Raw genomic sequence first — 21160 nt, 5'->3', positions numbered from 1 at the left:
ACCACTTGTTCAATCTGACGACACAAACCGGATTTGGGCGCAAATATAAACCCACGTTAGCGGCTCAGCTGATTCGTGCGATGTTTTTGCTTCCCACTACCCCCTTAAGAAACCCGCTCTGTGTTGTTAGCATTTCTTTCCTCTTCTCTGATCGATTCCCAACGCGAGTCACGTTTTTTTGCGGTTTTCGTTTATTTGTCTAACTCTCTACCATATTTAAGAGGTTGTTGTTTGTCCATCAAGCCGAAGCAGGGGCGTTGTTCACATTTGAGCCGTCGCTTTGATCCAATCCAGATACTGGCGCACGTTTGTGTAAACGCCGGGAATTCCCTCGGTGCCGCAGTCACGAACCCCGAGCGAAACGATCCCCGTCAGCACCCAGGCACCGGCTTTGACATCGTAGAACATGAGTGGCGAGCCGCTGTCCCCGCCGCAGGTGTCCTTCGCTTTCTCACCTCCGGCGCACAGCTGACCCGGTCCGATCTCCAGCTGTTGGGCGCGGAAAACCCTTCGGCACTGTTCGGGCTCGACGTAAGGTAAAACCACTTTCAGTTTGATCGGGCTGAGTGCATTATTGCCGAGCTGCTGGCGGACTGGCCGGGAGAGAGGGGTGAGAGAAAAGAAAACGGTTATTAGCGGTTGATTGAACATCAGCAGCATCCTTAATATAGCGGGAATGGGTATTCCCAATCAGAAATAAAGACGTTAGGTATAAGCACGTTCAGTATATAGAGCGTTAAACATAAAACATGTTACTTATAACGTACTTACAGATATCGGTTCTTCCCCAGCCGGAAACGCTGAACTTTTTCCCGGAAGCAACGCCATTGTCCAGCTTCGCCTCCGGTAGGCAAATGTGCCGCAAAAAGTCCGTGTACGATGGAACCTGGTTGATCTCAATCAGGGCAATGTCGTGATACTTGTGCCGGAAGTTGGGATCGTACTCGGGATGGGTGATGATCCGGACCGGTTCCGAGTCGATTTTTTCTTCCGAACAGTCCTGGAAATTGTGCTCGATCACACAGTCGGGATCATCGTACACGTTGTACTCCCGCAAACGAACGTACTTCCTGGAAAAGGGGTGGTGAAAGATAGACTGTTAGTCAATCAGCTCTTAGGGACCATTAACCCTTCAGGACGCGCGCCGTTGTAAAAAGTACAATACTACAAAAAAAAACAGCGTCGTGAACAGCGCGAGCGCGGCACAGTTTCAGTATCAAATGGGCGCGCGTCCTGAATGGTTGATAAATCACGTAAACCTGAAGGGAGAAGAGGAAGAAGGAGTGATTCTGTAATGACCAAAATTTGGTCTACGTGTTTTATGAATGGCCCCTTATTACTATTGTGTCGATGACCATTTCGAAACTTCGTGTCTCATGAAATTTCTCCTCCAGTTTATTCAGGGATTTCACTTAAAAGTTTTTCTCAAACTGTACCCAATGTTTCTTCTCGAAATTTCTCCAACATTTCTATCTTTTGGAATATCCTAGAAATATTCTCGGACTTCCTCGAAAACTTTTCCCGGGATTTCTCCCAAATGTTTTTTCCAGATTCCCTCTTAAAATTTATCTCAAACTGTACCCAATGTTTCTTCTCGAAATTTCTCCAACATTTCTATCTTTTGGAATATCCTAGAAATATTCTCGGACTTCCTCGAAAACTTTTCCCGGGATTTCTCCCAAATGTTTTTTCCAGATTCCCTCTTAAAATTTATCCTAAGATTTCTGCTGAAGCTCCGTTCAAGATTTCTGCAGTATTTCCTCCAGCATTCTTCCCGAGATTTTCTACATAGATTTCCCACGAATTGTTTCCAGAACTTCCACGTGGGGTTTCTCCTTGACTGCTTTCCGGGGTTTCTCCTGGATGGTAGGATTTCCGCACCACGTTGGCATAGTATACGTTCAGCGTGCCTTTGTGGGTCATATCAACATCCTACTAGGGTCAAAGGATTTCTCGGGATGATATTCCTCCCGAAGTTTCATCAATGTTTCCACTCGAAATTTCTCTCAATAATTTTTGCGAATATCTCTCCGGATTCCTTCAAAAGTGTCCCAACATTTTTGCCAGATGTTTTCCAAGGATTTTCATCAGAGGTTATCTCAAGAATTCTTCAGGTATTCGGCTCTGGAATTCTGCAGAGTTAACCCATGGATTCAGGATTCTTTTCAAGAGGTTTTACCGAATTGACAACTGACCCTCCTCTGAGTAAATGCTCTGACGAAACCCGGAATATGGATGACCGACCTATGTCTATATCATATTCTGATTTATTGACCGAATTCTATTAATAACTTAATCATTTTATGGCTATATCGGCTTTTTCTACTCATAGTGTAAGGGAGTAGAGATCAAAGTGGATAATGAAATGATAGATATGATAGTATTCGCTAGGTAGCGAACAAGTTTGAAAATTTATAGAAGGTGAAATTAGGCAAGTAGGCCATGTATTGAACGAATACATCGAATGCGTGAAACTTCTGCCGTACGACCTGTGCTTTTAAACACCTAGGTATGTCTATACCTAATGGACTCCAATGGACTGATATGGAACAACAGTAACGACATCACGTGCTCTTCGTTCTACCGTTGACGAAGTAGAAGAGAAGCAGCAGCGTAGCGATCAGTACCAATAGTAAAATAAGAAAAAGATTTCTCAAACTCTATTAACTACAGTAGTTATAATGACCCCCGCTCACGTAGTGCCCTAGAGGACAAAAGAGCTGTAAATAGAATTAATAAATAAAGAAAAAAAAATCCCTCTAGGTGAAAGTTAACAAGGGATTTCTCAAAAAAAAAATCCGAACGAAATATTCATGATGTGACCCGACAAGAAATAATGAAGACATCTGATGAAGAATGAATTCGGAACTAATCAAAAATGAATTTTACCGTATCAGTAACCCTAATTTACTGACGAGATCTGATTGTGTGTAAAAATAGCGCACGTAGCGCAACTAGTGTGATGTCCGAGAGTAGTGGTCATCGGACAGTGTAGGGGAACTGGGGGTAAGACGCCCACGTTAAGGAAGAGTTCAATTTTAACCACGAAACACTTCATAATATACACTTTTTTGGCACTAACATCAAGCACCAACATGATTCCTTCCAAATGGAAGAAACCATGAATCAGTATTATGTTTTACCACTAAAAAAATCAAATTTGAAAAAAAGTTTGATTTTCAGAATTTTTGTTTTTATGCGGGATAAAACGCGCCACTAGCCACAGCTAACGCTAGGATGCCAAATTGTGTACATATACTTGCGCGCCTGGTTTATTGTCAACTGTTATTGTTCGTGAATGGTATACAGTCATTGCATAATTATGGATCACCCGTAATTATGGGTCAATTCCATTTAAACGTCATAGTGAGCTGTTTTATCAATAATTACTACAAAATGACGCATGGTTGTGTGATTAGTGAACTTATTGATAGTAGAAATGTGTTGTTCCTTGGTTCCAACTTGTGTTCTACATAATTTATGCCAGAATTTGTATCTAAATGGCTATTTTAATGTAAATAACTGGGGGTGGGCATTTTACCCCACACATGCCTCAGAAGTTTGGACCCTTGTAAAAAAGTTATAAGGGTCAAATTCGATACTTTTTCCGCTTGGTACACAAATAATGGGAGTGTGCAAAACAGTTTGTGGGGATAGCGAGAAAAAAAATTCTTCTAAATGATGTAAAAAAGTGCAAAAATTTAACAGGCTAAAATTACATCAAAAGTAGTTAAAATATTTTTTTGAAGCTATTGTACATTTTTTTTTAGTAAAAATATGTAAACTCAAATGTTAAGAAGCATTGTTATTCTCATTTTAACGATTGCAGTTGAAAAAAATACTGAAAATAACGTGGTTTGCCTAAAACAAGGGTGGCGCAACTTGCCCCCTATGGGCGTTATGGCCGCAGTTCCCCTATATAGTTATGAGATAGGTAGACGAACGATATATTGTGAGCAGTTTTTTAGTCTCAAATATGCCTCGGAACGATCAAGATATCGTCATATTGTCGGTCGTGTGCGGGAAAAGTCCGTAGTTTTCGTCCGTAGTTTTCGCCCATGTTCAGTGAAGTAAAACGCGAATTCCAATATATTCCGAACAAAATTCAAGTCCGTAGTGCGGAGCCCAAATGCGCGTATGCATCAAGTACATCTTTACGAAGAAAGGTGACCGAGCAGTGAAAGGTAGTGATTCCACCAACATCCGTCACACTGATGTTCACCAGTGCACCCCACGGTCCAGCATCCATTAAACGAACAACATCATCCGTGGGTGAGCTCCAGCGTACAAGATCTTCTGGGCCGTCTGCTACCAGACGGTGGAAAATCCCTTCGACGAGGAAATGGTAAGCTCCATCCCAGGAGGAAACTCTAGCAAAATTCCGGAAGATTTTACGGTTAAAAAAATGTATGACGATTAACAACAATGAAAACGGAAACAAATTCCTGAAAATCTTCTATCCAGAAAAATAAATCGAACATTACGTGTGGAGGCGATAAGCGTACATTAATTGGTCGATAAATGGAAGCATTTACGGATATGGTCCTCACTTTGTTATCATATTCAGCATCATGTGCAACTTTATGTTTGCTGAGTAGAAGATATCTCGTGAAGGACTCCGTAGAAATCCCGAGAAACATCTGTGCAAAATATAAAAAAACGACAATTACATCGTCTTCGACCTTGCGGCCTCTACAGACTGAACATAACTAACATTCGACAACGGATATAACACACCAATTGTCCCAAGTAGCGAATTTTTCGTTTGCCGAAAAGTTTTACTCGACCGGAGCGGGAATCGAATCCACACTCCGAGGCTTAACGAGACACCTAAACGACTGACACCAAGGGCGAAGCCAGCTTATCGGTCAGGGGGGGGCAAGCACCCTTAGTAAAAATGTACCTACTAGCTTTTATAACTAAACGCAACACGATGAAATTGAATATAATAACATCATATTCTAAAAGTTTTATAAGGGTTAACCCTGTTGTATTTTGTACAATACGTTAACAAAAACTCGCCTGATCTACACAAATCAACGTGGTGCTGGTAGCGATGGCCAATTTCTGGAAGATTAAGGATTTTTATTTACTCGTACAATATTTTGCTCTGATTTTTTGTCAATGTCTACAAAACATTCACCAGAAATTATAGCTGAACTCTTTTGGAAATTACGAGCTCTTTTGAGGATAAACCTAGAATTTCCTGGTTCCTGTATGCTTCCATTTATCTTCCAATACTATTTGCTGTAGAAATTCCTCCAGAATTTTTTGAATTTTTGAATTCCAGAAGGAACTTCTAAAAAAATTTCAAAAAATAAACATAATAAAAATAAATTATGGGAGGGATGCCTAGTGAAATTTCTGAAGAGATCTCCTGAGGAAATCCTAGATAAATTTCTGGAGGATTCCCTGGAGGAAATTCTGGAGAAATTCCTGGAGGAATTCTGGACGGAATCCCTAGTAAAATTTCATTAGAAATGTCTTTAAAAATTCATATATGAAATCTTAGAGAAATTTGTGAAGGAATCCTTGGAGGAATGCCTGTAGAAACTTCTGATCAAATTCCCGGCGTAATTCCTGGAGAATTTCCTTGAGCAATTTTTTGGGTGAATTCTTGGAATCCCTAGGAGAATTCTGGAAGAAATTCCTGATGAAATCTCCAGAGGAACTCTGGGAGGAATTGCTGGAGAAATTTCTGAAAAAAATCCCTTGAGAAATTCAAGGAGGATTTCCTGAAAGAACCCTTGGAGGAATTTCTGGAGGATTCCCTGGTGGAATCTCTGGAAACACCCCTCGAAAAATTCGTGGAGAAATCCCTGAAGTAATTGCTGGAGGAATCTCTGGAGAAATATCTGGATGAATCCCTGAAAATTTCCTCAAAGTATTCCTGGAGAATTTCCTGAAAGAATCCCAAGAGGATTTCCAGGAGAAATTCCTGGACGAATTGCTGGCATAATTCCTGAAGGATGCCAGGAATATTCCAAAAGAAATTCCTGAGGTATTTCCTGGAGGTATTCCGGAAGAAATTTCCTGGGGAAATTCCTAGGTAACATCCCGGAGGAATAAATGGCGGAGTTCCTAGTGGTATTCCTGTGGAAATTTCTGGAGGAATCTCTAGAGGAATTCTTGAAAGAATTACTGGATGAATATCTGGAGGAATCTCCAGAAGAATTCTGAGAGATTTCTGTTTCTATTTCTGTTATTTTGCTATTTTTGAAAGAACCCCTTGAGAGATTCCTGGAGGAATTTCTAGTGGAATTGCAAGTGGAGTTCCTGGAGAAATTCTCGAAGGAATTCCTGAAGGAATCCCAGGTGGTTTCCTTGAAAAAAATTGTGAAGAAATCCCTGGAAGAATATCTGGAGGAATCCCTGGTGGAATACCTGGAGGAATCCCTGAAAAATCCCTGCAGGAATTCCTGGAGAATATTCTTGAAGAATTTCTTAAGAAATCTCTAGAGGATTTCCTGGAAGAATCTTTGGAGAAACTTCTGGAGGATTTCCTGAAGGAATCTTCTAAGAATTTCCTGAAGAGATTTTCATGGAGAAATCTCTGGAGGAATCCCTTCAGAAGGGAAATCCCCTGGAGGAATATCTGGAGGAATCAGGAAGCAATTCCTGATAAAATCTGGGGAGAAATTCCTGGAGAAATACCTAAAGGAATTGCTGACATAATTTCTGAGAGATGTCCAGGAGCAATTCCTGGGGTAGTTCCTGATGAAATCACTGGGGTTATTCCTGGAGAAATTCCTGGATAAAATCCTGGAGGAATTACTAGAGGTATTTCTTTGGGAATTTCTGGAGGAATCTCTAAGAGAAATTCTCGGAAGAATGACTGGATGAATTTCTAGAGAAATTCTGGGAGAGTTCTATTTCTACTCTATTATTTTTCTGTTTCTGAAATCCTGGAGGAATTTCTAGCGGAATTTCTGGAGGAATTCTTGGATAAATCCTTGAAAGAATGCGTGAAGGAATCTCTGGGGAATCCTAGAAGCAGTTTGTGAAGAAGTCCGTGGGGGAATCTCCGAAAAATTACTGATGGTATTCCTCCAGGAATTTCTTGGAAGAATTTATGAGGAAATCCCTAGAGGATTTCCAGGCAGAATCCTCTGGAATATTTCCTGGAGGAATCCCTGAAATATTCCTGAGGGTATTCCTGGAGAATTTTCTGGAAGAATTTCTGAGAAAATCTCCAGAAGAATTTCTGGAAAAATTCCTGGAGAAATTGTTGACATAATTTCTGAAGGATGTCCAGGAGCAATTCCTGGATCAATTCCTAGAGAAATTTCTGGAGGAATTCCTGATGAAATTCTTGGGGTAATTCCTGAAGAATTTCCTGGAATAGTTCTTGGAGATATTCCTGGATAAAATCTTGGAGGAATTGCTGGATGTTCTCCTTTGGGAATTGCTGGCGGAATCCGTGAGGGAATCTCTGGAGGAATTCCTTCAACAACTTCTGGATGAATTTCTGGGGGAATCTATGGAGAAGCTCTGGGAGAAATTTCTGAAAAAAATCCCCAGAGAAATTCACGGGGGGATTTCAAGAGACATCTCTGAATGAATTCCTGGAGAAATCTCTGGAAAAATCCCTGAAGAAGTTCCTGGACGAGTTTTAGCGGAATTTTTAGAGAAATATCTGTAGCGATTCCTGGAGGGAAAACTGGAAGATTTCTTGGTGGAATTTCTGGACAAATTCCAGACGGTATTCCTAGAAAAAAACCCTGGAAGAATTTCTGAAGCAATCCCTAATTTATGGTGGTGTTCCTTGATGAATTCCTGGTGTAATTCCTGGAGGAACCCCTGAAAAATTCTTGAAGAATTTCTGAAGAATCCCTAGTGGATTTCTTGGAAGAATCCTTGGAGAAACTTCTGCAGGATTTCCTGGAGGAATCTTCAAAGAATTTCCTGAAGAGATTCCATGGAGAAATCTCTGGAGGAATCCCTTAAGCAATTGCTGATGGAATCTCATGAGAAATTCCCGGAGAAATACCTAGAGGAATTGTTGACATAATTTCTGCAAGATGTCCAGGAGCAATTCCTAGAGAAATTCCTGGAGAAATTCCTGGGGGAATTCATGTAGAAATTCCTGGGGTATTTCCTGGATAAGTTCCTGGAAAAATTCCTGGATAAAATTCTGGAGAAATTCCAAGAGGTATTCCCTTGGGAATTTCAGGAGGAATCTCTATAAAAATTTTTGGAAGAATTACTGGATGAATTTCTAGAGGAATTCTGGGAAATTTCTATTTTTATTCTATTATTTTTCTATTTCTGAAAAAATCCCTTAAGAAAACTCCGGAGGAATTTCTAGCGAAATTTCTGGAGGAATTCTTGGATAAATACTCGAAGGAATTCCTGAAGGAATTCTTGGAGGAATCCTAGAAGCAGTTGGTAAAGAAATTCCTGGGGGAATCCCTGAAAAAATGCTGATGGTATTCCTCCAGGAATTTCCTGGAAGAATTTATGAAGAAATCCCTAGAGGATTTCCAAAAATAATGTTCAGAGGAACTTCTGGGGGATTTCCTGGAGGAATCTTCGCAGGGTTTTCTGGAGGAATCCTTGAAAAATTTCTGAGGGTATTCCTGGAGAATTTTCTGGAAGAATGTCTGAAAAAAAAATCAGAAGAATTTCTGGAAAAAATCTTGGAGAAATTTTTGACATAACTTCTGAAGGATGTCCAGAAGCAATTATTGGATCAATTCCTAGAGAAGTTGCTGGAGGTATTCCTGAAGAAATTCTTGGGGTAATTCCTGGAGAATTGCTGGCGGAATCCTTGAAGGAATTCTAGGAGGAATCTCTGTAATAATTCCTTCAACAATTTGTGGGTAAATTTCTGAGGGAGAAATTTCTGAAAAAATCGCCTGAGAAATTCCCGGAGGAATTTCTGAAGAAATTCCTGGAAAAATCACTAGAAAAGTTCCTGGAGGAGATTTTACGTGCAAATCCTGGAGGAATGCCTGTAGCAATTCCTGGAGGGAATACTGGAAGATTTCTTAGCGGAATTTCTGGAAAAAATCCAGAAGGTATTCCTAGAAAAAATCCTGGAAGAATTTCTGAAGGAATCCCTGAAGGATTTCCTGGAGTAATTCCTAGAGGAATTCCTGAAGAAATTTTTGGATAAATCTCTTAGGGAATTCATATAGGAATACCAGAAATAATTCCTCAAGAAATCGCAGATGGAGTTCTTGAACAAATTCGGGAGGAATCCTTAGAAGAGTTTCTGAAGAAACTCCAGAAGGAAACCCGGAAGAAATTTCAAGAGGAATTACTAAGGGAATCCCTAAGCAGTTCCTGGAGGAAGTACTGAATCAATTCCTAGAAAAGATCCTTAAAAAATACAATGAGGAATTGCTGGAGGAACCCTAAAAAGAGTTCGTGGGAGAATCTTTGGAAGATGTTCAAAATAAGTTGTTTCAGAAAGAATTACAGAAGGAAGTCCCGAGTTAAGTCCTGCAGAAATTCTTGGACGAATCCCTGGGGGATATCCTAGAAGAATACCCGTAGAGTTTAACGGAGGAATCTCTACAAATACTCCTGGAGGAATCTCTATAAGAATTCCTGGAGGAATTTCTGGAGAAATATCTATACGCATTTCAATTCCCAGAGGATCCCTGGAATAATTCTTAGAGGAATCTCTGAAGAAATTCATGGAGAATTCGCAGTAAAAATTTCTGAAGAAATTGTAGATGGAATCCTTGGAGAAATCCTGAAGGAATACTAATAAGAGTTCGTGGAAGAACTCCTTGGGGAATCCCTGTAGCAGTTCCTGAAGAAACCCCAGGAAAAATCCTGGGGAATTCCTAAATAGTTCCTGGAGGAAGTATTGTATTATTTTTTGCAATCTTCTGAAGGAATTCTAAAAAGTGTTCTTGGGGGTACCCTTGGAGGATTTTTTGAAATAATTCCTAGAGTTGTTTCTGAAATAAACACAGAAGATATTCCCGGTCGAATACTTGGAGGAATGCTTGAAAGAAAATCTGGAGGAATCCCGGAAGCAATCCCATGATGAATTCCTTAGGAAATCCCAGGAAAGCTTTCTTAACAAATTCCTGGAAGAATTTCTGTAGGAAAATAAAAATGAAGGCATCCATGTCTGTAATATTTTTTGGACGAATTATTGTTGGAATTTTTGGATGGAGAATGTTTTGTACAATGATTTAACGAACTCCTGGAAATTTCTGGAGGAATTATCGAAATAAGCACTGGAACAATCACTGAAGGAACTTCTAAAGATATCCCAGGAGAAATTCCCGGAGGAATGCCTGGTGAAACCCATACAGGAATTCTTGGAAAACTCTCTGGAGCAATCCATGCTAGAATCACTGAAGGAAACTATGGAAAATTCCTGAAGGAATTCATCGATATATCCTTGCAGAAGTATTTGTGAAAAACTGAAGGAATCGTGGGGGGAATTCTTAAAGCATTTCTTGGAACAAACCCTAAAAAAACTATCTGAACCCTGCAAGATGTCCATGGAAAAATTCACGAAAGAGAAACTCCTGGATATGTTCCTTGAGGAATTTCTGAAAGAATCCTTGGAAAAGTTCCTGAATTACTGCCTAAAGGAATTTCTGGAGATGTCCTTGAAAGAATTTGTAAAGAAATCCCAGGTATTATTATCTTAGCATGACGTTTGTTTGAATTGAATACAAGTGAAAATTCGTGTAGCAATAGCATATAACTGCACTCTAGCTCTACAAAGTCCTTGCTTTTCCCTACCGGAAACTGGCCATGCTGTTTTTGTGTTCCATGAATAAACATCACAAAATTCAACCATTCATCCAAGCTTGTTATTTGGTTAAATTCCATGATAAGATTGAAGTAGATCTCTTGGAGAAATACTTGGCGAAATTTCCTGTGATTCTCAAGAAAAAAAGGTTGGATAATTGTGGATAAAAACCTCAATTATTAGTATAGTCTAGAGAATAGTTTTTTTTAATATTTTTTCTGGAACACTTGAATTATTGACAATCTTTGAGTCGGCTTGAATTAACAAAAATTTGTCGGTCAGGGGGGGGGGGGGCCACGCCCTTGACTGACACCGCTAACCGCTCGGCCACGAAGCCCATAAGCTGTTTGCCGTTAGGAGCTCTTGCAGAAATTTCCGAAAAAAGCTTCATAAGAAGTCTCAAAAGAATATCTTAATAATTCTCACAAAGAGATCTGGGGAATATCAAGGAAGGTATTAATAGAGTCTGAAGCCTCCGGATGCAGTCTGATAAAAACCTGAAGCAGTACTGGAAGGAAATACTGCTCCAATTCTACAAGGAGACCTAGTAAAAAATGCGATAACCCTTGGTTCCCGCGGGGATTATGGGAAAATATAGAAGAATTCTTATGTATAAGCAATCTTAAGTGATTCCGACAGGAATCCCTGCAAGACATGTAGAAACATCACTGACAAATTTCATTACGAAATGCATGTGGAGAAGTTCATAGATGAACTTGGACCTCCCAAATTCAACTTCTTCCACCTGGATGGTAGTGTATATTTTGCGGAATCATCATTCGTTCGGGTATAAAATGGTGGAAAATCATGCAGAAAACTCATGTCCGAAAGTAGTAAAGACTACACTTCTTTATTCTACAGTAAAGAACCCATACCTTTAAAACACGGAGACGTTTAATGCTTTCAGAGAGCTACTCGCTCTTTGAAGGAAGCACGACACGAGATAACGGACTAGCAGGCAACGCCCAGTGACGCAGTCGAAAACTTTTCCTGACAGCTGCGGCGGGAATCGAACCCGCGCTCATCAGCACGATGTGACTAAGCGCTTTGTGACACTAGTCGCACGACCACGAAGCCACACGAAGACTACACAGAAAAAAATATTCATGTAAAATTCAGCGAAAAATCATGCACATAAAGGGAATGCTAGAGCTAGTGCATATTTACATAAGATATCATGTAAAATTACGTTTCGTTCGTGTAAATTTCCGCTAATAGTCGCGTAACCGGTTAGATTTAATGATGATTTACGCGATGGTTGGCGGAAATTTACACGATGGTAAAGTAATTTTACATTATATCTCATGTAAAAGTGCACTTACTCTAGCATTCCCTTTATGTGCATGATTTCTCGCTGAATTTTAATTACATATTTTTTTCTGTGTAGGTGAGTATTCAAGTTGTATCGACTGTATGTATGTTTAAGGTTGTTCGTCGAGGTGGGTAGAACCCTGCATACATCATCTGCTGACAAAAATGCTTGTATCGTGGAATATCGCTCCAACAACAAGTCATCATAGCATCAAACATTAACCAAATTCAAACCAGCAAACATTGCAATGTAATCCAGAGAGTTGTTTGTAAACCCAAACCCGTGCAACATTGTTATTTTTCATTTTTAATTTGAACTTCTAATAACCCTACCGGCATCGAACAACACTGCTGGTAACCTTATTTGCTGTTTTATTTGGATTCTCCGTTCCGTTTCACCCCGTTCCATGAACAGAATGACGTTTGAACGTTTGAAAGCATTCAACATTCCAGGCGCATAATTACCCCGAAGGTCGGTAACAATGCCGGAAGGTCGGACCCCAGCCAGGGTTCCCGGAAAGCTGGGAAGGGTGGGCCTGAAAAGGCTGGGCCTGAAAAGGCTGGCCCGTCCCGGAGCGATGGGAACGAGGGGTTGCGACCGTTGGTGGGCCCTCAGCAGCCACAGAGTAGGGTGAACCAAGGGAAGAACCCTCCTTGGACGATGGTAGAGCGGAAGAAGAAGAATCCGCCGGTTGAAATACAGCACGCTAAGCCAAGGCGTAGGGCAGTACGTGCCAAGCGTGAGAAAGGCGACGCGCTCGTCGTCAAGACGGAACAGTCCAAGTACTCGGACGTTTTGAATGCGATGCGAAGCGACGCCAAGCATTAGGGTCTTGGAGCCGACGTACGCAGTATTAGACGTACTCGTACGGGCGAAATGATTTTGGAGTTGAAGCGCGAGAGCGCCGCCTACAAGATACTGGCAGAAGAGGTCCTTGGTGAGGGTGTTGAGGTGAGGGCTCTTACACATGAGGCTACAGTGCGATGTGCAGGTAGCCGTCGCAGCCGTTAGGCTACGGAAGGGGCCAGCAGGAACACAGATAGCTTTGGTTCAGCTACCTGTGGCGGACGTTAAAAAGTCCGTTAAAGTAGGCAATATTAAGGTGGGTTGGTGTGTATGTCATCCGACATTCCACGAGCCACCAGAGGTTTGCTTCAGGTGTCTGGAACCAGGACATAAGTCGTGGGACTGCAAAGGCCCTGACCGGCGCAAACTGTGCAGGCGATGCGGCGCTGAAGTCCATAAGTCCCAAAGCTGCACGAATCCACCCATTTGCATGGTCTGTACCGGGAAATCCGCGTACAACAGACACCCATTGGGTGGTCCAAGGTGCCCGGCCTTCAAAAGCCGCAGGGAACAAATCACAGTACAGGTAACGAAGCTGAACCTGAACCACTGTGATGCGGCTCAGCAACTGCTTTGTCAGGCAGTTTCTAAGTGGAAGTCGGATATCGCCATCATAGCAGACCCTTACCGTGTACCCGCCGGCAACGGCAATTGGGTCGCGGATAGGTCCTGTGAAATGGCGGGGATATGGACGACGGGTAAATACCACGTCCAGGAGTTGGTGTCTACTACCTAGAAGGCTTCGTGGTCGCCAAAGTAAACGGGGTCTTCTTCTGTAGCTGTTATGCGCATCCGCGTTGGTCGATCGAGCAGTTCACGCAGATGCTTGACTGTATGACGACCGTACTGACAGGGCGAAGGCCGGTGGTAATAGCGGGTGATTTCAATGCCTGGGCCGTGGAATGGGGAGGCAGTTTCACGAACCAGCGGGCTCAGATCCTGCTAGAGACGCTGGCCATGCTAGACTTCGATCTGGCTAACGTCGGTACCAAGAGTACCTACAGTCGAAACGGAGCGGAGTCAATTATTGACGTGACCTTTTGTAGTCCTGGCCTAACAAATAGTTCGAACTGGAGAGTAGATGATGACTACACTCACAGCGACCACCTGGCGGTTCGCTACAGTATCGACTGCAACAACAGCAGACAGCGGATAGAAGAAGAGGCGGCTAGGCCAAGGCCAAGCCCTCGCAGGTGGAAAACATCATACTTCGATGAAGAGGTATTTAGGGAGGCGCTCCGCCGTGAGCGAAACTTAATCGGTTTAGACGGCGACGAGTTAGTAGCGGTACTCTCACGTGCGTGTGATGCGACCATGCCTAGGCGAGTCCACCCTAGAAATGGGAGGCCACCGGCTTACTGGTGGACCGACGCGATTGCTGACCTGCACCGCGCTTGCCTGCGGGCTCGGCGACGGATGGAGCGAGCACGATCTCAGGAAGAGCGAAACGAACGGCGGGTGGTGTTCGCCGCTGCAAAAACCGCGCTTAAGACCGAGATAAGAGCAAGCAAAAAGGCCTGCTTTGAGTGTCTCTTCCAGAGTGCCAATGCGAACCCGTGGGGTGATGCCTACAGGATCGTTATGGCCAAGAAGAGAGGTGTAATGGCTCCTACAGAGCAATCTCCAGAGATGTTGGAGGGGATCATCGAAGGGCTTTTTCCGCGTCATGATCCTAGTCCTTGACCTCCTTTCGTAGGACAGCCGAGGACTAGGGCTGGCGATGAGGAGAGGGTCACCGATGTGGAACTTGCGGGATAGCAAAGTCCCTTTGCGTAGGTAAGGCCTCAGGTCCGGACGGAGTTCTGAACCTGGACTCAAAAGTAGCGATTGCAGAGGCTCCCGAGATGTTCAGGTCTGCTATGCAGAAATGCCTGGACGAGGGAGTTTCCCCAGAAGCTTGGAAGAGCCAGAGTCTGGTACTATTGTTAAAGGCGGGGAAACCACCCGGAGACCCGTCGGCATATAGACCAATATGCTTGATTGACACGGCGGGGAAGGTGCTCGAAAAGATCATCCTCAATAGAATGTTGAGGTTCACCGAGGGCGAAAATGGTCTTTCGAGAACCCAGTACGGCTTCCGGAAGGGGAGGTCCACCGTAGACGCTAACTTGTCGGTTACAAAAACCGTCGAGAAAGCACTCGAGCCTAAGAGAAAGGGATTTCGTTTCTGTGCGGAAGTGACTCTGGATGTTATGAATGCGTTTAATAGCACCAGCTGGTCTGATATTGCCGATGCGCTCTTGCGTCTGGGGATATCGGGGTACCTGTACAAGATTCTCGAAAGCTACTTTCAGAATCGTGTAGTAGTTAACGACACAGAGGTGGGTCGGAATTGCTTTCACATAACCTCAGGAGTCCCGCAAGGTTCCATCCTGGGTCCGGTGTTATGGAATGTCATGTACGACGAGATGTTGAGGTTAGAGTACCCAGTGGGAGTGGAGATTGTCGGATTTGCCGACGACATTACGCTCAAAGTCTACGGTGAAACAATCGAGGAGGTGAAGTTGACTACTACCTACTCGATCAAGGTTGTGGAGGCGTGGATGCGGTCCAAGAAACTGGAGTTGGCTCACCACAAGACAGAGGTGACGGTTGTTAACAAACGGAAGTCGGAGCAGCAGACGGAGATCAGTGTAGGAGAGTGCACTATCCTTTCAAAGCGCTCCGTCAAACACTTGGGCATTATGATCGACGATAAGCTTACCTTTGGTAGCCACGTCGATTATGCCTGTAAAAGAGCCTCCACAGCTATTGCGGCACTGTCCCGGATGATGTCCAATAGCTCTGCGGTGTACGCCAGTAAGCGCAAGCTTCTGGCTAGTGTTGCTACGTCTATACTTAGGTATGGCGTGCTTCGAAATGCGCGGCTCAAGAGGCATACGCAGGACTGCCAGGATGGCCTCTATGGGCAAATGGCAGCGCGCGTGGGACAGTTACACCAAAGGAAGGTGGACCCATAGGTTGATACTGAGAGTAGATAGTTGGATTAATAGGCGCCATGGGGAAGTTACATTCCACCTGACACAGGTCCTTTCAGGTCATGGTTGCTTCCGACAGTATCTACAACGTTTCGGGCATGCGGATTCTCTCGAATGACCAGTGTTCAATGGTTTAGAGGAAACGACGGAACACGTTTTGTTCGTGTGCATGCGTTTTCGCACAATGCGTGACCGCATGCTTGCCACATGCGGGGAGGACACAACTCCGGACAATTTGGTCCAGAGGATGTGTAGGGATGAGTTTAGCTGGAACGCCGTTTCAACGGCTATCACCCATATCGTCTGGGAGCTACAGAGAAGGTGGCGCGTGGACTCAGAGCTCAGAGAATGGCTAGTTCAGATGCAGTACAAGAGGTGGTTCAGGGGTTCGGAGTCGGCTTCGTAGGTCATACCGGTGCCCTGCGATCGAGATCGACACTTACAGCGATTAAGTGGTCGCGGACAGGAAGTCCCGGTATTGGTGCTGTCGTGGCGTCGGTCTACTGGGTTGGATCCGAGCCCGCGGTTGAAAAGGGGTCCCCGGCAAGGGTCGGGGTAGGTGAGACCCTGCTGTCTGCAACTTTCTGGTGCAGCTGATAGGGCCTGGAGGGTGGTGACACCCTTGCCTTCAGCAGGTCAGATCGGGTTGTACGTGGACATCAGTTTTTGATGTCTGCCAAGCAGTTGGGCGCGGGCGGGGTTGACCATGCCTGCCTTCCGAGGACAAAGGGAGTGGTGAGGGACTCTTCAAAGCGACTCATCGATGTTCGTTGCTGCAGGCTACGCAGCTAACCTTGAGGGTGCGATGTGCACTAGCCCCTCTCTGAAGCAATACCTTCTTGGTGGTTCCGGAGAGACGAAGGGTTTGGCGACCATAGGAATGTGTTGTAGTGGGTCGAGAAGAGAGTAGTCCTGGCTTTTACTACTGTTGTAAAAGACGGCTCTAACCCCACACTACCGTAACCTTCCTGTTAGGGTGTTTGTTGAGCAGATTTTTCCCCCTATGGTTTAGAAGGACAGAAAAACACGATATAGGCATGGGAGACTATTGCAATGGAGAAAACGATTAGACCAGTGCAACAGATGACGGAAATGATCCAATTCCCACGCTGATGAAAGTAAAGGATGCTATTCTTTAGCTCAAGCACGTGCACAAGGACGAGGTTTTGAGGGGTTGAACCCCTTTCATTGCCAATGTTCCATACACTAGGTGCCCCTCCGTCCTTTGCCAAAATTAGGAAAACCCCCTCCCTTGTTGCCTTTCCTGTGCACGGGCCTGCACTTTCTCAAAACCAACGATGCAGCTGGCAAGGTTGATATCGCAGTTGAACTTTTCAAACTGGGCCCAGAAAAATTGATCACTGGTCTTGACAGTCAGGATCTGGGAAACCGAACAACAGCTACCGAGGAAGTGGAAGTAAGGGGTAATCTGACTTTGTAAAACCTTCATATCGGTCACCATTTTGAATGCTGCATATAAAGTGCTATCCCAGATCATCTTCCGTTGTCTGTTACCTAGAACGAAAAAGTTCGTAGGATGTTGTGAAGCCAGCTTTATCAAAATAGACAACGCTGGATTTTCACCATACGGCAATAGGGCACTGCACTGTTTTGATTTTGTATGGGATTTTGACGTTTCGTGGCCTTGTTGTTTACAAAATTTCTGTAAGAGTGAAAGAGAAGGAGATAATTTCATGCACTGCCCTATTCTTTTAACCCTTCAGGACGCGCGTTGTTGTAAAAAGTGTAACACTACCAAAAAACTTCGCTCGTCGAATATAGCGCGAGCGTGGTGCAGTTTCAGTTGCTTGATGGCGCGCGTCTTGAAAGGTTAATAATGCCGTGTATACCAGATCCCCTCGCACGGACTTCAAGGCAATATACGAAACTGTCGACCTCTCAGACCTATGGAAAATCATTGACAAAAACGGCCATAGGTAGCTGACCAAGTAACATTACGATAGACTGAGATACCTTCGACTATATTGGAGGAATGAATTTCCATACCTGCCACACGTTAGGCGAATACAAAATGGGCAGTTGGCAAATATCGCTCTTATATCTAATTGTAAACGTACTATAAGGATAAGAAGCAGGCTTTTTCCCGCTTGATAAGTTACGCCTAGAAGAAGAAAAACGTTTTCTAATCTGAATAGCTCAAACTTTCGCTCTTATGATTCACAACCTCGCATTTGTTTATATTCACATGGTAAACATTGCGCAGCGCTGTTTTCGCTATAGACATTCCATCGCGCAAGTTTCCAAATTGAAAAACGTGTTAATCTATCACGTCCCACACATCACATCTTGATTGCCTCTAACCTTGAGCGGAGCACTAAAAAATAGCAACAAATTTACTTACAGTGGTCCCTTGTTGTCGTAATCCTTCCCGGTTACGCAATGTGCAGCCGTAATAACAAAGTTCTTGCTAATCAACGCGCCTCCGCAGCCGTGCACGATCTTCTTGGAATCCTCTGCGGGAAGTAAAACAGAAAACACGTTAGCAGCAATGATTCGCGCTCTCACACATCTCCCAACCGGTGCCGGTGGGGAAGTTCAATGTTTTGTGTTTATTTTTTTTGCGACAACTCACTCAGCTCATACAGCAGCATTGCCATCCAGGGAAATTCATCAATATTTGCGATCTCTCCACCGCGAATTTTCGGCACAAAGCTCTGGTACCCGCAGACATCGTCATCGTTCCCGAATCGCGAATGGACGCGTGTCGTCTTGTGACGAACTCGCTTGGGGAGCGTCTCGTTCAACGTTGGTGTTCTGAAAACCGATAACATGTGTGTAAAAGATGTCTAGACGGTATTTCCAAGAGTCCCGCCTGGCTCGATCCGGTCGGGCTTATCTCGGTTCACTTGATAACGGTTGGCTTTTCGGTTTTTACTCACTGGTAACGCTTCGATCGTGGACAGCAAATTCCGTCAGTTCCTGCTGAACTGCACTGGATCTTCTTCAGGAAACTTAACCGACCCACTGAACTCACATCTTCCGGATTGTTAATGGTTGCGTAGGCCGGGCAGTCGATTGGTAGAGTACAGGTGCCATTTTTGGATTCATTCGGAATACTGCACTGGGTAGTAATGTCCCAAACCGGGCCTGTTTGTTCGGGAACTATTCACAGCCAAATCAGAAAAATCAAAGAGAGGCAATGTAAATTTACTAATCCGGAAACGGTTTCACTTTCAATCAATAAGTTAGATGATCTCTAATACCGACCTGGTTGTGGTAACTGCGTCGAAAGTGTCACCACTGTTGCTAAGGTCACTAAATTCGAAACCGCGAACCGCATCTCGATCGCTTGTTCGCGCGTCGGCGATCTTGACCGGGTGACTGTTTCGAGTGAACTAATTAGACTAACTGATAAGCCGGCCGAATATGTTATTGGTTAAGACGGCGTGATTGACTGGTTACTTCTGTTCGACTGCTGTTCAGAGATCTGAGCAAGGAATCGGAAGAAAATTTGATTACAACCACTCGGGTAGTGAGAGCATCTCTGGGAGAGCGAGAGCAGGTAGCTGAAAATCGCAATCTGGAGAGCAAAACATCGGGACGAGATGAAGAATGAGCGATCGGATGGTCGTGCCAAAACAAACGATCGTTTGCATAGTTGAAGATAGAATTTGTACCTACGGTTGTGGGTTTCGGTTACACTACTCGACTCACTGCACTGTAAAAGAAATCAATCTTAGGAAGATACAAATCAGGAAGTTTGCTTTACTTAAACCGCAATATGCCCGATCAGAAAGGCATAACAAAAACATAACATAATTATATCAACGGTTGATATCTATAGCAAGGTTTGTTATATTTTGATATATTTGTTGGAATCGGTACGAAAAATAGTTTGTATTATTTCAAGGTTATAACAAAATCAGTTACAATACAATAATATGTGATTTGATCATCATTACATCAACATTATAACAGTAATAATTTTTAAAATGCAATGTGTAACTAATCAATATTTTGGGTAGTGTTTAGTGCGTAAATTAACCGCTGCATGGCGCCACTGTGGTTAGAAAATACACAATTATTGATATCCTTTATTATATGAACCACCAAAAAAGCTCACGTCTTCATCAAATTTGTACAGAAAGCTTATGACTTTGGAAGGTCGAAAAAGAGGTCAGCAACTCCACCATTACGTGATGATATTGGGTAATTTGAAATGTTTCTTATCATGATCCAGTTCAACTACACAGTTCGCATGTTCAGAAAAGTTGTTCATGATTCTTCAAATTCTCGAATGGTGTAAAAATGTATGCACAATTTCACTACTACGAGCTATTTGATATGTTAAATCTCATCATTCTGCTGTCCTAGAAAGTTCGGATCATCACTCATCAACGAAGTTGTCGAGAAGTCCCTGACTCTCAAGCGGAAAATGTTATACGTAATTAAACCTCGGCGTTTACATTTGTTTACAGGATTTTGTACATGTCCTTGTAATGGGAATTTTCCCGGCAATCAAGGGTTCATAAACCGCAACTAGCTTATGCGCCAGTCTGAACGTACATCCAGCTAGCTTGGTGTTTTACGCCCGACTAACTACTGAGAACGAAGCTCAGGGCAGGTTCTGTGGATCACTCGAACGTCCGATCGAGAACCTCAAAACACTTTACTCGGATCTCTCACCAATGCCAACGAATAAAGCCGATCACTCCTTGGCTACGAAATCAACCGATAAAAAAACTCACTCCAAATCTCAACACAAACAATACACTCCACAACTCGACCTTCTCATGCAAGCCTGTTCTGTTAGGGATAATCTATATTGAAAGCCAGTTTGTTCGGTTACAGTAGTATTTATCGTTCGCAATGGGTATCGTTTCTGCGAATGGGCCCTAATCCCTAACCTGCCTGGGGGTGTGTGTGTGTGGCTTAACCTATAGGTCCTTTTTTTCTCGTTGCGGTCGATCTGCTACCGATGCTGCGCTCTTGGTGCTCGGTGTACGGACGGGAAACGTGGTAATGGAACGCCGGCACTCATGCGCCTACGTCAAATGCTGGTAACTCATACGCTCGGGTCACCCCAAGCTTCGGATTCGTGGGGACGTGACGGATTTGTGGGATCGCAGGGGGGGGGCGTTGCTAGCTCGACCCACGCGCACTAATTGATTGCGACCACGAGATGACTACCTGCTATCCCGTATCCGACCCTGCTGATGCTCGTTTGAACCAGGTGTCGATATTCAAGGTCTTCACGTGTGTCGACGGGGTACGTGGTTCTCGGGCGCTGCTCTCGAAACGGCTGGATTTACTATAGTCGTATACGACACGTTTTGC

At 43.7% G+C, this 21160-nt stretch overlaps 1 protein-coding gene across 1 annotated transcript; it reads right to left on the bottom strand.

The window, feature by feature from the left end:
* Window positions 1-223: 223 nt before the first annotated feature.
* LOC109430345 (CLIP domain-containing serine protease B8) lies at window positions 224-19298 on the bottom strand. Its single transcript, XM_019706403.3, has 6 exons — window positions 19091-19298; window positions 18763-18985; window positions 18456-18637; window positions 18225-18336; window positions 772-1070; window positions 224-593 (listed from the first exon to the last, which is right to left on the bottom strand). Exons 1-6 carry the CDS (start codon window positions 19161-19163, stop codon window positions 262-264), a joined length of 1221 nt encoding a protein of 406 aa, XP_019561948.3. The 5' UTR covers window positions 19164-19298; the 3' UTR covers window positions 224-261.
* Between the last annotated feature and the right edge of the window lie 1862 nt (window positions 19299-21160).

Source organism: Aedes albopictus, chromosome 1 (genome assembly GCF_035046485.1).
Source record: "Aedes albopictus strain Foshan chromosome 1, AalbF5, whole genome shotgun sequence".
Taxonomy (NCBI): domain Eukaryota; kingdom Metazoa; phylum Arthropoda; class Insecta; order Diptera; family Culicidae; genus Aedes; species Aedes albopictus.
The sequence above is the reverse complement of the archived record's forward strand: the minus strand, read 5'-3'. Positions and strand labels throughout refer to the sequence as shown.